This window comes from Cynara cardunculus (genome assembly GCF_001531365.2).
Source record: "Cynara cardunculus var. scolymus isolate 2C chromosome LG 7, CcrdV1, whole genome shotgun sequence".
Classification (NCBI taxonomy): Eukaryota; Viridiplantae; Streptophyta; class Magnoliopsida; order Asterales; family Asteraceae; genus Cynara; species Cynara cardunculus.
Window position 1 is genome coordinate 10,649,628 of NC_037534.1, and position 22,148 is coordinate 10,671,775.

Sequence of the window (22,148 nt, forward strand, 5' to 3'; positions counted from 1 at the left end):
ACAAAATTGAGTTTACAGAACACACCAAATTTCTAAATGTCCTAATAGACCAATTTATACAACTTAGTTTATAGCACCAAAAAAATAAGATGTCCTATCTAAAGGCGTTATAATAAGTTTATAAAACGATTTTAAACACTGTAATAAGTTTTTTAGAACATTTTCATTAAAAAAACAAAGAAAAAATGATAGGAAAAGCTTCAAAATATAAAGGTTTTGATCTGATAAGAGTAAATTACATGAAAATGCAATGTATTTTGTCTCAATTTTTATTTTATGTAACATACTTTCAAACAAAATTCTACATTCAACAAAAATCCATTTTTCATAAGATAATATATCTGATCTGAAGATAGATCTAAAAAGATCAGATGCATGTAAAATCTGACCTCTATTTTACAGAGTAAAACAACCGTTTTCATGATGAATAAAAGTGTGAAAGAAAGAAAAAACAAATAAGGAGACACCAAAGAGGCATAATCATAACCAAAATGCAAATTAAATAATGAGGATGGGTGTAATTTGAAGATTTAAAAAACATTATGTCTCCATATGTCAATAAATCATAATCAAGGGACTAAATTGTAACTATTGATTTAACGTCAGCAGCCTTCAATCTCCCACTACTCGCCAAATAATTCCACGAAGATGCTTTCTCCGCCCGTAATATTCAAATACCCCCATTACTCAATCATTGCATCTTTCTCCACAATCCTTTTAGGGTTCTACAAGGGTTTCTCTTCACGCGTTACAATGGGAAATCAACCAATTGAAATCAGCTCTTGATTTGTTGTTTATAGATACAATTCATTTATATTATATATATATATATATATATTATATACAGTTATACTTGGATCAATGGCTGCTTATCAACCGATTAGAGGAAACGGACCAGGTTTGCAATTCTTAAATTTCCAATTTGGAGACACCACGCATACTAAGGTTTTTGTTGGAGGGCTGGCATGGGAGACGCAGAGTGAGACGCTGCATGGTTATTTTGATCAATTTGGAGATATATTGGAGGCTGTTGTCATCACTGATAAACATACAGGGAGATCTAAAGGCTATGGATTTGTAAGTAATTTAAAACTTTTCGTTTTTTCAGCTGTTGGTTTTGCATCAAATTTTGGGTGTAAATTACTCTCTGATCTCTCACTATCGATGTTTGTTTATGCCTGTTTTTCGTTCTTTAAGTGCTTATTACATGAATTTCGTCAGTGCTAGGTGCCAACACTAGAGATACTATATAAATTTTGTGGTAAAAGGATCAAAATACTTATGGATCTAAAATTGTTATGTGTTTGTTTAGAATTAATGGAGAAAGAGGGTAGTATGTTCAGGTATATTGGAAGGACAATTTCTTCAAATTACATGTGAAATAATGCCATATTGGATATTAGATGGAAAACTATTGCTTTGTTATAATGTATCTTAGAATTTGGTTGGAGGTAGTATTTTCTTTGCTTCTTAGTTTTGGAAATTTCTTGCTATATGACTGAAGTTAACAAAATTTGTATCCTGAACCAGAATACCACCTCTATGTATCATGGAGGATTAAGAACTGAAAGATCAAACATAAATTGAGTATCATACTTGAAAAACAGTTCCTTAAAATAACGAATTATGTCAGGACTCAGGAGTTTGTTTAAAATTTCAACTTTTTTTTGTCTTTTTGCTGCTTCAGAGATGGGCATGTTTATATCTGACTGCAAGAGTACTCGTAATATTTGTATGTGTTTGCATGCATGATTTATTTATGTCTTATCGGGGAAATATTCATTTCTCTTGATTATATAGATCTTGTGGTACTTTGTTATGTAATATTGAAGTCTAAATAAGCATAGCATATGCATATATGCATGTTAAATGTTTGGTTCATATAAAGGCAGACATAATTTATGAAATATAAAATTAATTATCATATATTTGACCTTGTCTAGACCATAAAACCGTAATTGCTGTTAATGTCCTTTTAGGTTGACATCCCTTTCACCTTTTTCTATTTCTCTTTCGTAAATCCATCTTATTGTGTCACCTAGGTGATATATTTTCTGACTGTTTTGGTTGTGATTCTTGTGGAGCTTAGGTAACATTCAATGATGCTGAAGCTGCAAAGAGGGCCTGTGCGGATCCTACTCCGGTTATTGATGGTAGAAGAGCAAACTGTAATCTGGCCTCGCTTGGACGGGCCCAACCTTCTTTAACTTATGGTAGGGTTTGTTTGAACCTCAGTTAATTTTATCTTTGCTCATCCTTTATATTTTCAAAATTTGAACATGGGAATGTAGTGAAGTCAGCTAAAAGTTGGTGAGGCACCAGTTGAGGTGACAATGAGGGGGTTAAATGTAGACATCGAATGGATATATCGAAAGTATTCATTTGGATCAATACAACATTTTTCAGCCATGTACTCTAACGCCTTAAACTACCAGCACTTGCCATTTTTGGTTTCAACACTTTTCTCTCGCCAACTATATAAAATTAAGATGTCAAAGCACCCTTTTCTCTTTAAGAATTCTAAGTTCCAAAATGGCAAGGAGGTTACTAAGGATTTTGAACTGGGATTTTGGATACATGAAACTTTTGATTCTTTCTTGTATTCTCTTTCAGTATAATACAAGTGAATGAAATGAACATGTGAGCACTCATGTTGGTTTTATTATAGGACATCTGAGACCAGCGGGGCAGTACTTCTGGAGTTCCCAGAACCCTGGGGGATCTTTTGTAGGGAGCTCGAGTTACCGCCAACCAGTTCCTTATGGTTATCAGCAATACCCTTATTATGGGTGAGTTATTATGTTAAAAGTAGTTTTTTTTATTGAAATTTTTTTGAAGTTCAGAAGTTTCCATAAATTTCCGGTACTTTGAGTTATTAGCTTTCAGGTGTGCATGTATATGATACCATGTTTTTCCATCACCTTTTTATTGATGCATTCTTCTGCAATCTTGAAGGCATAACTATGTTGCCTTTTGAAATAATTAGATGATTGTGGTTTCGATTTGTTTTTTTTGGTGTTGTAATAGCTGACCTTAAAACCTTACGTGACTAGGCATAAAAAAGAACCTGTTTACTTCAACGTTTCATTTTTAGCAAAAAGTTCAAAACTTGAAGTTAGTATTACGTATTTTCTATTGTCATCATTACAACTTGATGATGCTATTGATTTTTTTGTCAACAAGATTTCCTTATTTACTGAAGGACATTTTGGACATTTGGCTAACAGTTGGTCAATTTCATAAAACCATTTGCCTGGTCATGTGTTCCAATTTTCTTGGGAAGAGGACAGTATCATAAATAAACTCCACAGATTTTTCTACTTGGCTATCATAGTGGCATGTTGTTCTTCATGAAGATTTCAATTTATTAATAACTTGGTTTTTGACAGGTATCCAGCTTATGGGCCCGAATATGTCTTTCCTCAGGTGAATAACCTTGATGTTCTTGTGCTCTTTGAAGCTCATTGGTTATGATAGATAGCATATTATTCGACAAGTATGATATAGGATCTTTTTTGTAATTTTGTATGTAGTAATTCATTATTTTTCAGGTTCCATATAATCCTTATGCGGGCCAGCATCACCCACAGATGTTGGGCCTTCCTGGTTTGGTTAACCCTAATGCTTTTTCATATGGTCAAATGGGGCCTCCTCCCCCTGGCAGCCCAGGGTATAGAGCTATTCAGGGAATGGTAACACCTGGTCCTAATGTTCTGCCATACGGTAGACCTAATGTAAGCGGAGCAACCACAGATATTATTCCAATGCCTCCAACACCATACCTTACAGGTAAAACTTTTTCCTTTTGAACCATCTAAAACTGTAAGTATTTTCGGTTTTTTAAAGAGTTGCACATGCGTTCACTCACAGTATTTATGCAACCTTGTATCTTGACTCACTCTAAACAAGACACATTATAGATATTGTATAGATGTGTGTGTGTGTATTATGGTTCTTGGAAAGTGTAAAAAATCATCAATCAAAATGGGAATAAAGTAGTGTACAAATTGGACCAGTAGCTGAAATAAAGAAAACGTAAGCAAATCTTAAAGATAATAATAGAAGCAACTTACATATTTATATCTTTTAAGTGTCAAAATGGGAATGAATAGCATACAAAGTCATCAAATCATATGGGAATAAATAGTGCAAATTGGACCAAGGACTGAAATAAAGAACCCTAGACAAATCTTAAAGATAATTGCAAATGACAGATTTTATATCTTCAAAATACCTCATGTCAATCATACCTAACTTGCTACATCTAGGATCTGTATGTGTTTCGCAAAGAGGCTTCATTAAAATTTTGACTATCTAATCTCCAGAACACACCCAAACCAATTGAATAGATTAGAAGGTTCATGAGAAGTACCAACTACCTTCTTATGTACAAAGTGACAATCCAACTAAACATGCCTGTTACACTCGAAATATATGATTCTTCAAGATCTGCATGGCTTACTTATTATTGTTGTACATCTTCGGGAAATAGAAGTAAAATCTTAAAACTTTTGCATTAAATTTTGTACCCATGTCAGTTCTCTTAAACACACATTTCCAGGTTCAAATCTGATTATGTAAGGATATTTATCATTCATGACTCACATAACAGTTGCATCTTGACCCAAGTCTATTCTTGATGTGTGTATAAAACAAGAGCACCTTTGAGATACCTTAAGACCTGAAGCAATGCGCCCTAATGACTAATATGAGGGGGAAGGTGCACTGGTGCAAAATATTCACTGAAAATTTAATAAGTCTGTACGATTATCCATTTTCTGCCAATCTTTTGTGGTTCGCTATATCATCATCTGGGTAGAGTTTGATGGTTAGAGTCACATGAGAATCGGTTGGTTGAATGTCAAGTAAATCAACCTTAGTGAAAGCTTGTAATGAAATATTTTCTTTAAGAAAAGAAAATGCTATTACTTTTTAACAATCCTATCCACCTCAATAAGTAATTGAGCAAGCAATTTGTGTCTAAAGTTCCCACCAAGTTTTCTTCTTTTTATCATTGTTTTTTTATATTTTATTTTGTAGGTTAATTTTTTACATACATTTTATTCTAAACAAGGGATTTAAAGATTGTATAATTTTTTATGTTAATTAATAGCCAATAGCTCTCTCTCTCCCTCGCCACCCCCTCTTTCTACATACATATACACAATATGTATATATATACACACACAAACATATATAGACGAAGGATCATGTGAGAATAGGAGTTAAGGTGAGAAGCATAAGAAGGATTTGGACCCTTGATCACTTCTAATCCCATTCCCACCCCATGAATTGCGCTTCTCATGGGAATTGATCCGGTGCATCTCATTACTATTGATCTTCAATTAGGATTGATCCAAGGGTGGAGATGCCTTCTTACCCTTATCACCATAACTTCCGTTTTCACCGGAACCCGACCCAACGCGTATATATACATACATACATACATATGGGTGGGTGGGCGAACATGTATATAGAGAGAAAGATATCGACTAGACATGTATATGTATCTGTAGACATACATATGTATTTATATGTACACATTCACACAAGAATTTGAAATTAGTGAAGCATAATTTCTTTCAATATTCATAGACCAGAAAATCTTTATCAGACTGTGTAGTAATAAATAAAATTACCAACAGGATTAGGATTTTACAAAAATCAATGAAATTCATTGTGGCAACTTTTCCTATTTCCATCACCTGTTCTTCTTCGTACTTTATAACAACACTATGGTCCATGAAGATGATTCTTTGGTCATCTTTTGTGTATACCTGTGTACATACACTTGTTATTTTTCTTGGAATTAAAATTCCCTGGGAAGGAAGGACTATTCTCAATGAGAGAAGAAAGTATGATATTTGAGCGCCCGTTAGAGACAACCTTATTCCTTATTCTTCTAGTGTGTGCTTGGTATGTGAGATAGGACAGAACAAAAACTTGTTAAATTATCGTAGCTTTGAGAAGAGAAAAGTGTTCTCCTTATTCCTGGAAGGTTCATGGAAACGGATCTTGATAAGGAACAAAATCAACAGAAGGGTCCCACAGGATGGAAGTGGATCAAAATAGGTGGAACAAAAATCAGGGAGATGGGAGAAGATTTGTAAATTGCCAAACTACTTATGTCAAATTAAAACCCTAAAATGTTCCACAATTCTCTCACCCCCCTACCTCACTTACATTTGTCCATTTCGGTCCACACACGGCTCACCAAATGCACCTCTAGATACTTGTGGTCGGATTTACTTACATATGTTTCCTTTGTTCGGTATTAATGGGAACATGTCGATTATATGAAAATTTCAATTTCAAACAATGATCCACGAGTTTTACCACTAGAATAGAATGATATACAATGTAAGTTAAGGTATTCATAAATCGACTTTTTGGTTTTCTCAGGTGTTGCTCCACCATCTTTTGGGCAGGCAAGGAGTATAGTTCCCGCCCATCCTTCCTCGTTCTCCCGGAGTGCTGGTTCCGAATGAAGAGGATTTGATTGGTAGAGGAACTGGTAATTTTCCGAGGTGCCTTCTCTTACCGTATACCGTAATTCTTTCCTTTCTACTTGTATTAACAAGCCTTATTTGCAGGATGACTATCACTTGGTACTTCGGCAGACTTCACTTTTCGCCTTGGATGAATTTCCGTTACTGTCAAGAGGTAATCAATCACAAACCGACTTTTCTTCTCCCTGCAAATTTTAGTGGATTTATCTTCTTTAGCACATTACTTTTTGATGTAAATTTGTTTGCAGGCCATGAGAAGTCGTGGACGAGGGTCAAATCGAGTCAATTATCAGAAGTCGGAACTCTGAAGCCCGGAGTACGAGGTTAAAAGTGCAAAGACTGCATTTATAGCTGGTAACAGACAAACATGTCTCCTTAACAAGATTGCTGGAATCTGGTTTCCTAGCAGTCATGAACGAGCGAATCAACATATGATTCCTCAATCGTCAACTAGACCCTGGTGCGTGCGCACTAGGGTCCATTGCTTAGCTTTGTGTTATCCATTATGAGCCATATAACCAATGTACTCCAAAATTTCAATTTGACTGCAAAATGGGAGCTAGTGGTTCGTACCCACTCTTGATTCGGTTCCTGGTTCAAGCCAAGTCTCAAACAAGTGAAGCGAACATAAATAAGACCTGTTTATTTGGGTTTAGTAAGAAACAGTTTATATTTATGCATGATTTCTCTTATGAGTTGATGGCTTAATCATGAGATCAAATCTAGATATTGGCTTCTGTAAAAAGCCAAATTTATGGATTCTTTGATTTTGTTGTTATGTTTCCATGGATGAACATTAGTCTTATTGTTTTCTTGTAGCACTTTTTGCAAGTATTTCAACCATGGGTGTGTTTTCTTTGTTAAGATGACTAGTTGTGACAGTGTATAGTTGAGAACTCGAACCCTTAATCTCGTTTAGTTTAGTTTTGTGTCTCTTTAGATTTTATTTCTATGAGCCGACACGTCTTCATCGACGTTGTTTTGCGACCGGAAGACCGAGAGCTAATTATCGAGACTCTTGAATTATGAATTGACTGATATATATAAATTTAAGAGTAATATAGTTGATTGATCAAATATTTGGAAATAGAATAGTGGGTTATGGGTTGTTTAAACATGGAGTTTATCAATCACAAGGATGGTGTCTGATTGGTTTAAGCTTGGCTCCAAAGTCAAAAGTGTCAGGAGGTCTCATGTTCAAATCCAAGGAGGAGCAAAAATCCCCTTGTGGCCACGGAGGTTCAAATGCGGTGACTCCGGGCTACGTGCAAAGCAGATGGTCGCCTTGAGATTAGTTGGCTCGCATAGCGGGTTGGATATCCAGGTTAATAAAAAAAACATGGAGTTTATCATGTATTTAACGTGTTCTGTCACTTGAGTATCGATTAGTTTTATGAAGTTTAAACGTATTATTGTGTTTTCTTATTTTCACATTATTCGGAAAGACGAGATATTGATGCAAGATATAAAAAAATTGTTGCTTGTAGTAAGTCTCCAGAAGTCCTAAATGGTTGAGTCTTTTGAATAAGTTTGGTCGAATAAAGATATCTATATGGATAAAGCTTATGTCTGAAACTGTTTGTTAAGTATGCTTAACTGAGGTTGTAGATGCATGTAGATATGAAAGGGAAAAAATGTTACCAAATATGAAGGTTTAACCAAGGTGACTTATTCATTAAGTCACTAACTTTGTTGATTAAGTTCTAAACAAACATTCATATATGAATTACTAAACACTGACTTAGTATGTTCCTCGTACGCTTAACGTTTGCAACACCCTTAACCAAACTCGTCATCCATGCATCCAAATTTCTAGATTGTTTATCAGCATACAGTACAACATCGTCACCTACCTGTTCAAACACAACTAATGATTTGTTTGAATATTACCAAGTATTAGACCAATTGTTTATTAGTGAACAGAAGTTGGAACTTAAGAGGTTTGTTTTGCTTTTTCTTTAGACACGTTGATCCTTCTGTAAAACCAAGTCTTTTTTAAGATATAGGGACTTTTGTTGGTGACTTTAGTGAAATCATTGGTTTATTTTATATAATCGGATTCACAAGAGAATATGGGGTTGATAATTAGCTATATCACGGACTAAGAGGTATAGAATGTATAGTTGTCCAAGCTAACTAGAAATAGGATCACCGAATGATGCTGTATGTGGGAGTCAAAGGGGCCGCATACGGGGTCCAAGAGGCAGCGCCCCTAGCAGTAGTTTATGATATATCAAATGGCGGTAGTCATCTTAGAGATATCACTTTTGTGTAGAAATTAGGTGAATTGGGGAAAAAAATAGAGCTTGTGTTGTTTAGCTTTACCACGATACATCAAACATGGTACATAAAAAAGCATGCGAAAGGTTCAATCAATGTTATCTTAGCTTTTTTAAAGTCAATGTCATCCCATAGGTCTCAACCTTGCTTCGGTGTCTTGGTTCAACATGCTTTTAAGAAAAAAAAATATAACACCTCACAAACAATCGAACATCCGAGTTTGTTAAAGATATTTCAAAACAAATCTACCCCTTAATGCTAAAAAAATCAACCTGCACTGATTACTACTAACCTGGTTTGGTGTGTATAATGGTTTTATCTTAAAGCCAAAAAGAAACAACCACAAAGTTGAGTTCAAATCCAAGGAGGAATAAAAATCCCCTTATGGTTACGGAGATTCAAATGCAATGACTTCAGGCTATTTGCAAAGTAAGTGGTCGTCTTGGGATTAGTCGGCCCGCATAACGAGTTGAATATCCAGGTTAATAAAAAATAGGTGGGTTCAAAGATAGGGTCGAGGGGATCCGCCCTCGTTGGCCTTGGGGCAACCCTTGAAACAAAATCAAAATTTAAAAGAATATTGATTTTTTTAAATAAACATTCATAATAAAAATCACACACACTTATATAATAATTATAAATTTTATTATTAATATTAATAATAGAGAGTAATGAATTTTTTTATTAAATAATTATTTTATAAATAAAGAAAAATAAAAATAAAAATAAAAACATGAATATGAACAATTGTACAAAGAAACTGTTGTCTCGGTGTTGTTATGTGTTGGCGAACGAGTTAACTCGTTGAGTCCCACATTCGAATGACACCTTAAGAAACACATCGCAACCACGTACTACTCAGATCAGCTCTCCGCTGAATATCGCCGACAAACCACCGCCATCCTCCTCCTTCCACCACCTCCTCCGTCCTCTTCAAAACCCTAGTTCTCACAAACATGGAGAATTACACCGAAGCACTCCGAACACCACCGGTTACACTAGTATCAATCGTCGGTTACCAGGACCTCCACGCCACGATCTCAACTCACCTCCACTCCCAACAACCGCCGATCAATACACTCGCATTACCGGATTTCTCCAAGATCTCCGTCATAGGCAAAAACACTAAGGAAAATGAAAATCCATTGCCGGCAGGTTACACTTCTAGCGGCATTCTTAAAAGAGATTGGCTCGTGAAGCATCGTACTAGGGTTCCTGCAGTTGTTGCAGCTCTCTTCGATTCCGATCAACTGTCTGGTGACCCCGCCCAGTGGCTTCAGGTCTGCACCGATCTCGAAAACCTCAAGTATGCCATTTTTGCACTTCCCCCCTCTTTGTTATGATACTGTCTCCGTTCTGAGTTAAATCTTGAGTTTGCTTCACTTTAACTCGAAATGATTTGGATTTGACTTTGCACAAGAAATTCTAACTGCATTTAAACTTTATTACAAAATAATGTTGGTGTCGAATTGGCGATAGAAACAAATTAATTTCCAAAACTAGCAGGTTTGACATCTGAATTCCAAATTCTAGCTTTTTTTGGACGGAGGAAGTATCTTTATGGCTTAATCTATGTGTTCGCTTATACGTTCTTATGCACGACAGAACAGTGATTAGAGGGAGGAATATCAAACTGGTAGTGGTTGTCGTTGTGCAGTTTAATTCTAAGGGTAAGTGGCTTTACCTGCGTACAATGGTTGAGTAATTTGGAACTTCATATAATTTGTAGATAATCCCTGAAGTTTACCTTTTAGTTGCTTTATCTGTGAATACTTATGCTTTGAACATTATGAATATCATCAATACCAAATTTATATGCTTTGATTCCTATTGAAGTGCGTTCTCCTCAAGTTAACAAAAAAATGTGAGTTTGGTCTCTTAACCTCTCCCTAACCATGTAATTAGTATTGTTTATAGTGAATGACATGCAGTCTATCCATCCCATGGTAATTCTAAGGTTTAGCTTTGACAGAGCTTAAGAGCGCTGACTGCATATCAACTAATATTAACTGACACCCATTTTTATATTTGTATTGAATAAGGCTGAAGATTAGCCATTTTCATTTAAGAAGAATGAAAAGGCGCTATTGATCTAATTTGACATAATGACAGAGCCCACCATATATGCTGATTGAGAGAACATGAAAATATAAGTTGAAGACAATTTTGATCATAAAAGGGGTTCCTGATTCGAGAGGGAAAAAAGGAGGAGGAAGTTTTCACATTTTCAATTAGAAAGTAAATCCTAGAAAATTAAATTGATATAATTAGGGATTTCTAAAATGAGGTAAGATTGTCGGTTTGTCACTTTTGGCTTTTTTTCCTTTCTAAAAAGGAGATATTGCAATTTTGGTGGACATAACAAAAAGGAACATGTTGCGATTCTACTGGAACAGGGGGAGTAATTTTTATTAGTAAACATGGATAAATATTAACTTGATGCACTGTATTCATTGGTTAATTCTCGGGCTACAAGTGTGCAGTGAGATAATGGTAAATTATAAGATGGAAAGCTTGAAAATGGCTAGAATATATATATATATATATATATATAATGTTATTATGCCATGCAGTAATGCAAGTAAATACAGCTCAGGTCTTTCACGCAACAGGGTGTACCACCTCAGTGACTGTAGTCATTTTTACTGGCCTTGACTATAATATCCATAATAGTTTAGATGAATGTGATGATGTGGGTATTTTCCCCTTAAATGCAAGATTTAGGCTTCTTGTTATGTCCTTCGCATATGGTACTTGAAATCTTGGTATTACATACACATGAATGTGCACTATCTATTTATATATATATACACACACACACACACATACAAACACTAACAAACATAATGTATGTGGGTATATATTCATGCATGCATATAAACATAGACAATTATAAGGTCTCATTCGCTTAAAGCAATTAGTTTTATAAGGTCCCATTGTTGGTGAGATAAGCTTTTTAGTACAGATTCTATCACTGAAGATCGCTTGGTTGCTCTGCGCAAGCGTGCTGAGCTAGATGCAAAGTATGTCATTACCTTTATCCCAGACGATGCTTCTGAATTGATTCAGTCCCTGAACAGGCATGTAATTTGTCTTTGTTTGTACATGCCAATGTTCTTTCATGGTTAATTACTACACCTTATTGTCTTTACTTACTAATCCAAATGTAGGCTAGGAAACACATTTGCAGAGCTAGCTGTTACGTTTTACAGGGATGAAGGAAGAAGGGTTAAAATGCGTCTTGAAAAGAAGAACTATGGCTCCATAGAATACAATATCCGCTACTGCTTTAAAGTAAGAAAGTCGTTCTGTTAATTTTTGTAGAAGCTTTTTCTAGGGTTGGTTTTTTTAAGTTTCATCTGCTTGGCTATTAAACATATTTGAGGCAGAAAATTAGAGAACGAACAATGATTTGTAAATGCAAGGAAATGTCTTTGAAGTGTAATTTGATCCTAAAGATTTAATACACTGCAATCAGCATGCTTCCTGATTAAATTATTGGCTTATCTTGTTGAAGAGGTACCATGAAAAGAACATGCCATGAACCATGATTAGTTCCTTTCTCGGCCCTGCTATACACAATTATCTTTCCATGTAAATTGGGTATTAACATATAGTAGACCAGTCTTAGCTTATGACTGATTTAGTTTTTGGAAGTTAAATTAGTTAAACACTTGGGAATAATCATTCTTCATGTATATGCTTCTCGGACTTCAAGTGTTTTCCCTCTTTGCATTATCATTCTATAAACTTCGAGATTGCTCTTGGTCTCTAATGATATCCCTATAAAAAGAAGATTGGATGTACATAAACCTATCAAATGTTCGTGTACCACTAAAATATAATATTGCTATGACTACTTAGTAGGCATTGTAGTTTTATGTTCTTGAGCAACATATCTATGAAGGTGATGGATATTTAGCCATCTCTTTACAGATCAAGTGTATTATCTGGAAAAAACTATTCATGGATCAAAGTGATGCAAGTAACATTTTTATTGTTCTGAATAGCTACTGAGGTCCTTTGTTTGCTCTTACCTTTGCATGGACATGTTTTAATTACTCTGCCTTTCTTAAGACAAGCTTTTCAAAAAATTATCATATTTGTTTCTCTCTCTTCCACACAATTTTTGCAAGCTGGGGTCTCCACGCAAACAACTGCTCTACTCTTTGGGGTAGAGGTCAGGTCTATGTACATCATGACCCCCTCCGACACCACCTCCGGGTGGGATATACTGAGCTCGTTTGGTTTGGTATATGTTCTAATTGCTCTCTTTCTCTCTGAATCCAATCTCTAGGTTGCTATATATGCAGAATTCAGGAGAGACTGGGTCGAAGCTTTAAGGATGTACGAGGATGGCTACCATGCACTGCGAGAGGTTCTTGTTCTTTCATTTTTTTCAAAGCCATCTCATTCACCTTTTCTAGTCCATCCGTAACGTCATTGCCATATTTGCTTGTTGAAGCTTGCTCTCCCACGTTTGTAACAAAAAGCTTGAGTAAATAACAAACCACACTGGTTGCCTCAGTTTTTATCTCTATTTTAATTGGTTCTCCATCTATTAATTTAGGATTAAGGTGTAATTAAGGTTTAAGAACTAGGCAAAGGGTCGTGTGAGAAAAAGAGTTAAGGTGAGAAGCGTAAGAAGAGATCTGAACCCTTGATCTCTTTTAATCTCATGTCTACCCATTGCGCTTTATTGAGGAATTGATTTGATGCATCTCAGTGCACCTCATTAGTGTTGACATTCAATTAGGATTGATCCAAGAGTGGAGATCTCTTCTTACGCTTCTCACCATAACTTCCCTTCTCACCGGAATCCAAGCCTTAAGAACTATACCTTTGTTTTGTGAATCTGGTTGATTCTTGAACATTGTGACACAGGAAGCGGCCACCTTTCTATGACACAGATTGATATTTATCTGTAAACCATCATAATTGGCTGCAAGGAGGTTACTAACTATGCACATATCAAGAAAGGCATTTTTGTAGTCAGGACTGAATTAAATATAGGCTGATGTGGCGGCCTTCATGTATCATAATGTAATAATTGTAGATCTTGGCAGTTATCTGCATAGTTTATGAAATCCTATGCTTCTTAGCTTGTTGACCATAGCTAATATTTTTCTTGAGAAACTCCTTAAACACTATCTAGGAGTTTGGCGTAGTCGGGTTTCACTTAATTCATATGTAGCATCTGTTTACTAACAATTCTAACTACAGATGATTGGGACGTCCACTAGATTGCCAGCAGTGCAACGCTTGGTCGAGGTCAAAATGGTTGCAGAGCAATTCCACTTCAAGATATCAACATTACTTTTACATGGAGGAAAGATTGTAGAAGCAATCAAATGGTTTCGCCAGCACGATGCTTCTTATAAGAAGCTCACGGGGCCTCCAGAAGTTAGTTTTCTTCATTGGGACTGGCTAAGTAGGCAATTTTTGGTATTTGCTGAGTTGCTTGAAAGTAGCAATGCAACTATGCAAAACAATTCCTCTCCAACATTAAGTGTTGCAGATAGAACGTCGTCTGTGTGGGAATTCTACCCTGCGTATTATTATCAGGCAAGTTGGTTTAACGAACTTTCTTTTACATACAGCATATGTTTGTCTGAAAATGGCCTTTTCCTGATATGCATGCTTGTTTTCTTGGGAAAGGACATATGGCAAAATTTTGAACCCATTCCAAGCTTTTCTGCATCCACTCTAGTGATTGATCGTTTTATTGTGTGTAGATCTTATGATTGATCTTTTTGTTTACATTATTAACAAATAGGATCTTCCATCACTAGTTAAGAAATCCTGTTTCAAGAAATGACTGTGAAGAACAAAAATCAGCGAAAATCTTACATCAGAATTGCTTATGTGGAAAACTCTATTAATAGAAGAAATTGGAGATAGGTAGAAGAAATATGCTAAGAATGAAAATCATAGAACTTGAAGCATGTGGAGACACACCAACTCTAATCCCATTTAGGCATCCTCACACTCGCAAGATGCCCAAAAGAGAACTAGAGAAAAACACCCCTATACCACAGTCAATACATATGATAAGCATAATAATTGTTATGGGCCACACCTCTTAAAATGTCACTCCCACATGAAGATATGTAGTGCTACAAGGCTACCACCACTAAACCTTGGTTTTCTTTGCATTTGAAATGCCCAAATGCCTGAACAGTGATATCAATTCCACTATTAATCCTTACAAACTCTGAGCATCCAATTTATGAGAACCCATTTTAAGGTGCATGGGGAACCAATTAACAAAATGAAGTCGATCCTATGGTCAATCCTTAGAATTGATGGAAGAATGGAGGAATATTATTCTGTGTGATCCTTCACAAATTTGAATATTTGTTTAACATTTTGTTTATAGGTAATATACTAAAATATTATAGATATCGTAAATAACCAATTTAATTTATTAAAAAATTCTTTAATTGATTGATACTAGGCATTCTAACGTCATAAAAGTTGCAACTGTTAGTCCACCATGCATGCTTCCTTATCAGCAAATATATGTATATAGACATATTAAGGGGATGTTTTGGCTTATTCGCACAGCCATATATGGATGTTTACTTGCGGCTTAATGATAAATATATGGGCTTATTCGCACAGTATGGAAGGGGTGTGTTGTCCCCATTAAGCCAAAATATTGACAATTATACCCCCTCAATCCCACACCTCTCCCTTCAACCCCCCCTCCCTTCATTTAACTTCAAACCCTAGCCAAATCGCTTCTAGAATGGTGCTGCGCCTCTTCTCCGGCAGCCTTTCTCTACTTCTCCGGTTCTCCCTATCGCTAAACCTCTTCTCCGGAACTTTTCTCCAGCCGACGACCTTCTTCCTTGGGTTTTCATCATCACAGGTACCAATTTTTCCTGTCGATACCTCCTTCCAGCGCTTTCCTTCAAAGTTCAAACCCTAGCCACAGAGAAAAAGTTCTCCTTCCCCGTCGTTGCTGCTCATCTCCGACGTCCAGTGACCCCATCGCCGCACCTCCTTCGTCGTTGCAACTCCTCCATCCTTCCAACTCCTCCGTTGCTGCACCTCCTCTGTCCCTGCTTCTCCTTCGTCGCTGCTGCTCGACTCCTCCTTCATTGCTGCTGCCCTACGACTGTTGACTTTGCTCTGTTCCTCCCCCATTGCACCATCGATGACAAGAACAAGTTTCGATCGAAGAGCCGTAAGCAAATATAACAAGTATCAGGAATCGATTCCAAGGTATTGTTGTGTTTGTGTGGATTATTTTGGGTATTTTTAGGTTTTGGTTTGAAGAACAACAGTTTTACTGGTTTGATAATTAAACAGCCTTTTGTTTTGATTTTGATTCGATTCTTGTAGCAGTGCTTTTTTTGTGTTTAAATGGTTTGATTATTATGTTTTGATAATCTGATGTTCAAATGTTTGATTATTATGTTTAATGTTCAAATAGTTTGATAGATTGGTAGCTTTTCGGTTTGATGAACAATAGATTTTTGGTTTGAGTTTGATTGAACTGCTATAAAGTTCAAACATGTTTGAGGGGTACATCGGTCATTATTGTCATTTAGACGATTGATTCAGGTAAAAAAGATAAAACAAATTTTTATCTATACCGACAAATTTATCAATACATAACTTAATGGAAAATTTGGTAAACAGGCCCTAAGTAACAGATATAACACCACCCTAATTAAAATATTTAACATATAGATGATAATTTGTTCTTGGTGAACTTGCATCATGAGTTCACGACTTGCTTAGCCTCCTTACATTTGCTGCTAACTGAAACGTGCATTGTTAACGAATTGAGGACACACTCAACTTACCCCTTATACAAATACAAAGTGTTGCATCACTATCAAATTCATTGAATGAGCATTTCTTTTTGTGAGTAGTCTATATGTGGTGGTTGGGGATTGTGGCCAGTAGTGGACTAAGCGAGATGATTTTAAATTCATAATCTATATCAAATCCATAATCTACATGTTACCACACACAGCTTGCTGCTCAATTTTTAAAGGAGAAGAAGACAAGTATAGAAATTGCTCTATCCATGTCCGAAGCTAGTTCCGAGACTGATGAGACTTCGGATTCCGTCGTGCCTTCTCTTTACGTGGGTCAGTTTGTTCGATTACTTGAACTCGGGGACACGTCTGTGATGCAACTGTATGTCTTTAAAAACACATACAAAACTTTGCTATTATTCCATGTGTGATAGTTTCGTTATATATGGTTACATACGTTACTCTTTTGATGCTCCAGTATTACAGATGAAGTTTACATCCGCTTTGCTCTTGCTGAAGAGAAGAAGTTCAGGGACTCTATCAAAATCATTGGGTTGCTTAAAAGATCATCTGAAGCATACCATAATTTGAAAGCTCAAAGGGCAGCTGCTTTTTGCATGCTTCTAATGGCAAAAGAGTATTTTGCTTCAAGTGAATATAGTAATGCAAAAAACCATTTTGAGAAACTTACGAGTCTTTACAGGCAAGAGGGTTGGGTCACTTTGTTATGGGAGGTGCTGGGTTATCTGCGAGAGTGCTCAAGGAAACTTGGTTCGGCTCAAGATTTTATAGCATATTCACTTGAAATGGCTGCCTTGCCAGTTTCATCTATTGCCAGTCTTCAATCATTGAAGGATTGTGGGCCTGCTGGTTCCCCAAGTCTCCAGCAGGTAGAAATTATACACAAAGAAGTATTTGCAATTGTTCGAGAAGAATCAGGGGTTATATTGAATGAAGAAAACATGGAAATGAAAGTAAACAGTGAGCATCCCCTTCATCTTGAAATTGATCTTGTTAGTCCCCTTAGAGTAGTCCTTCTTACATCAGTAGCTTTTCACGAACAGATTGTTAAGCCCCATGCACCTACCCTGATTACGTTGTCACTTTTATCACAATTGCCTTCTCCAATTGAGATAGATCAGTTAGAGATCCAGTTCAATCAATCTGAGTGCAATTTTATTATTGTAAATGCTCAAAGGCCTCGATCATCGGCAATTTCCCATATTCATCCTGATCGCAGAGTGGAGACTGTTCCTATACTGGAACTTTCTACGAATAAGTGGCTACGATTAACATACAACATCAAGTCAGGTAAGGCTGCTATTCTCATGTTAAATCTGCTAACATTTCACCGAGCCAAATTAACATGCAAATTTTGAAACAAACGTGTATATTATAAATTAAATTATATAGTTTCATGTAGTAAGCTCTACAAATCATGGATTGCTTTTTGCAATTCTATCGTAAGCATCCTTTTGGCTTATTTATTGGCAAAACAGAACCTTAGTAGCTTAGAAAGGCTATGTTGAGTTTAGTTTACATATCCAAATTCTATGCAGCTCCACCCGTTGCCTACTGAAAGTGAAAGAAACAGATTCTAAAAGAAGAGAGTGGCTTTTGCCTGATAAGTATTCATATATAACTGGACTTATGATTGAATATATCTTAATTGACAATATATTCGTGCTATAAATTTGTGTTTGTTTATCTATGAAAATAGATTTACCTCTTTACACCGTGATAGAGAAAAAAACATTGTTTCAATTTGATTCCTTTGCAATTAGCAACTCCAAATGGATTCATCCAGTTAAAGAATTATCTTTATAATTTATTAGCTAGTGTTATTTTTGCTCTTGTTTTCTGCTGTATGTATATGACTATATTTGATGGTGCAGTAAATAGTGGAAAACTGGAATGCACATATGTAATTGCTCGAATTGGACCCCACTTCAGCATATGTTGCGGAGCTGAAAGTCCTGCCAATATGCATGATTTACCCCTCTGGAAATTTGAGGACCGTTTTGAAGCTTCCCCAACTAAGGATCCTGCTATTGCATTCTCTGGTATGAAGGTTACCCAGGTTGAGGAACCAGATCCCCAAGTTGATCTTAAATTGGGTTCCGTTGGGCCTGCATTAGTTGGAGAAAACTTCTTGTTACCTGTAACTCTCACCTCCAAAGGCCATTCGGTTCACTCCGGTGAATTGAAGATCAATCTAGTTGATACCAGAGGGGTTGGTTTGCTTAGTCCAAGAGAAGCTGAATTGTCATCTAACGACAATCTTCATGTTGAGCTTCTTGGTGTATCTGGTGCAGAAACCGACGATGATTCACAAGGAGCTAATGACAATATCAGGAAAATTCACCACTCATTTGGATTGGTTTCTGTTCCGTTTTTGAACGTGGGAGATTCGTGGTCTTGCAATCTGGAGATCCGTTGGCACCGTCCTAAGCCAATCATGCTGTATGTATCTCTTGGCTATTCTCCAAATACTGGTGCCAATAAAGTTCATGTCCACAAAAGCCTGCAAATCGAAGGGAAAACCCCAGTTGTCATCAGCCATCGTCTTATGCTACCCTTCCGGCGGGACCCACTTTTGCTCTCACGAATCAAACGCGCCCCTGATTCTGGTCAAACAGCATCACTTCCTGTAAATGAAACCAGCATACTCGTGGTTAGTGCCACAAACTGCACTGAGGTCCCACTAAGATTACTCTCAATGTCCATTGAGCCTGAAGATGATGTCACTCCCAAAAACACGTGCACTATTCAGTCTGGAGTTCATGATTTTGATAACCCCACCCTCCTTGTGCCTGGGGAAGAGTTCAAGAAAGTATTCTCGGTAAAACCCGAGTTAAATGTATCAAAACTTAACATGGGGAGTGTGTGTTTGAGATGGAAAAGGGATCATCGATCATCAAAACCAGTTCTCACAAAACAAAGTTTACCTGATGTGAAGGTAGAGTTTCCTCCATTGATTGTTAGTTTAGAGTGCCCTCCTCATGGAGTTCTTGGTGAACCATTCACATACTTTGCTCGTATTCACAATCAAACGAAACTGCTACAGGAGGTTAAGTTCTCTTTATCAGATTCCCAAAGTTTCGTTTTATCTGGAGCCCACAACAACACAACCTTCGTTCTACCGCTTTCGGAGCATATCCTAAGTTACAAGCTTGTACCATTAAGTTCTGGTTCTCTACAGCTTCCTAGGGTTACAATAACCTCGGTGAGATATTCAGCCGGATTCCAACCTACACTTGCTGCATCCACCATTTTCGTCTTCCCTTCAAAACCACAATTCCAATTGACTGAAACTGAGACAGAAAAAAAGTCTCTTGTTGCTGAGCAAATTCCTGCATGATGATGCTGTTTTTGTGAAGTTCTTTTTTGCGTATTTTTGGATGAATTTTATCAAGTGAAGCTGTATCCGATTGCTGAATTCGCAGGTCGCTGCTCAAGATTCATATGCTGCAGTTGTGGGTGTTCATTTCGCTCGTAAGTACACATACTTTATTCTATACTCGATCGTTTAATTAGCCATGATTTTTCTGAATTCTAATCTTTAGGTTTTCTGGAGGTAGGGATTGTATTCAAAACATCTTGATTTGTTTGTGAAGTAGGGTTGTTGACTATTGATGAAATTAATAAAGGAAACTTGATATCTCAACCCTTCCCTATATAATTTTTTATCTGGATATAGGATTAGAAAATGATAGAAACATGGCTCTCATGAGGCTTTAGTTGGGTTTTGCACATCTACTAGGGGTTGTTTACTTTTTCGTTTTCTTTCCATTAAGCTCTGTATGGGTTAAGTTGTTTGTCTAGATGAAATTTGTTTGCCAAAGGGATGGGAGATTGATGGGTCTGAGGGAGGCAAAAAGAGGATTGCATTATTTCTAGTATTAATTTGTTTGAGGTGGCTTTATGGGGACAAGTGATAGAGTGAGTGGTCATGGCTTATGCCATGTAGTCATTTGGCTTAATGGCTTAACGATTAGGTTGTAAAGACACACTCCTAATGGCTTAACGAATAAGCCGTCCAGAGTCCAGACCATTATTAAACTGTAAGTAAACAACTCCCAAGACTGATAATTATATTAATGAAATCTCAAGTTTGTTTCATAATGCCCGAAATGCCTGAAATTTTGTCGGGTTCATTTAGACAAAGAGACCCTACGTGACCTATTTGGACCAAAGGTATTAGAGGGTCTCCAATAGATTCTCCAAAATGGAGAAAGTGAGCTTTTGGAGATTTTAATCTACTCTTTTGTTCCAACAGATTCTCCAAAATAAAGAAGTATGAAAGAAAAATAGAACTCTTCCAAATTTGAAGAAGCGTCCAAAAATGATCGCTCAAATTTGGAGAACTCTTCCTCTTTTATTTGCATATTTATGTCATTTTTGGTTTGTGGTAATGGAAACAAGGAGTGTATATTCGGGTGATTGATACCAGATAATAACAGGCTACTCGGAACAGAATGATCCAAACTAGATTTTAGGTATATTTATGTAGATTATACAAGACCAAATACAATGTTCTTAATCTTCAATCTGAAGAAATGCATCAATTTTGATCTCCAAAGGGTTGTGTACAAATAAGTTTATGCCAACAATTAGAGCCCAAAAAAGTGCAAGACAAAAGTGAAATACATACCTTATTGTTTTTCTCTCTCTCTTTCTCTATGTATATATATAGACTTAGGATCATGTGAGACCAATTCTCAACCTTTGGATTAGATCTACAATCTGAGAATCTGAACATTCATAAACGTCACGAGACTTCTCAATATTCATAAAATTGTCATCGTGCAACTTTAGACCATTAGATCATTAGCTTATAAAGTTGATCAATGAACATAAATTGGTCTTACGGGTCTGACGAAAAACCATGGGTCTCACGTGAACCCAACCCTATATATATAGGGTTTCTTTTATAACAGAACTCAGTAATTTATGATAACCGTCGGATCCAATCTTAACCATAAATCAAAGAATAAATTAACAATTTTGACTTCAAAATTTAATTAAATGACATAGGTATTTTAGAAATTTCATCTCTGGCGAACATAAGATACACACTGTGATAACTAAAAAATTGACTCTGTTAAAAAAAAGATACATAAAACGATACTTATTTTGATACACAAGATAAATACAAGATACACAATGTAATACCCTTTGTAAAACAACGAAAAAAAATGCACATTATGATGCAATTCATAAAACATCTAAAATAACAAAAATACACATTATAATATACTTCGTAAAACAACACTACCTGATACATTCTTAAAAATGCAGTGTGTAATTTACTTCATCAAGTTGCAGTTTTGTGGTGTTAGGGGGGTTAGGGTTGGGTTTGTTAAGGCTTATATGGGTGATTATGTAATATAAATATATATATATATATACTAGAAGCGTACTCGCACAATGCAGCGAGATACATCATGATTTTAATATTTCATTTTATTCCTTATCTCAGTCGATGTTATAATATGGTTTTATGTGATTTTGAGAAAGCGATGATGTTTTTATTTTTGAATAAAATATATGTTTGAAGATATCATAAAAATTTGACAAAAAT

At 36.2% G+C, this 22,148-nt stretch overlaps 2 protein-coding genes across 3 annotated transcripts; both read left to right on the plus strand.

Moving 5' to 3' along the window:
• The first annotated feature begins 861 nt into the window (after positions 1-861).
• Positions 862-7,373, plus strand: LOC112515123 (probable RNA-binding protein ARP1). Its single transcript, XM_025121791.1, has 8 exons — positions 862-1,077; positions 2,090-2,213; positions 2,669-2,789; positions 3,390-3,426; positions 3,552-3,789; positions 6,403-6,514; positions 6,594-6,663; positions 6,758-7,373. The coding sequence occupies exons 1-6, from the start codon at positions 862-864 to the stop codon at positions 6,486-6,488; spliced, it is 822 nt and encodes a 273-aa protein (XP_024977559.1). The 3' UTR covers positions 6,489-6,514; positions 6,594-6,663; positions 6,758-7,373.
• Positions 7,374-9,661: 2,288 nt separating this feature from the next.
• LOC112515413 (trafficking protein particle complex subunit 11) lies at positions 9,662-20,229 on the plus strand. Of its 2 annotated transcripts, none has more exons than XM_025122212.1 (9): positions 9,662-10,095; positions 10,395-10,459; positions 11,755-11,869; positions 11,960-12,083; positions 13,087-13,167; positions 14,013-14,354; positions 16,780-16,946; positions 17,043-17,875; positions 18,460-20,229. In XM_025122212.1, exons 1-9 carry the CDS (start codon positions 9,746-9,748, stop codon positions 19,923-19,925), a joined length of 3,543 nt encoding a protein of 1,180 aa, XP_024977980.1. In that variant the 5' UTR covers positions 9,662-9,745; the 3' UTR covers positions 19,926-20,229. The 2 variants fall into 2 exon arrangements, with proteins under 2 accessions (XP_024977980.1, XP_024977981.1); XM_025122213.1 differs by having other exon boundaries at positions 10,015-10,095; positions 10,296-10,459.
• Positions 20,230-22,148: the final 1,919 nt, after the last annotated feature.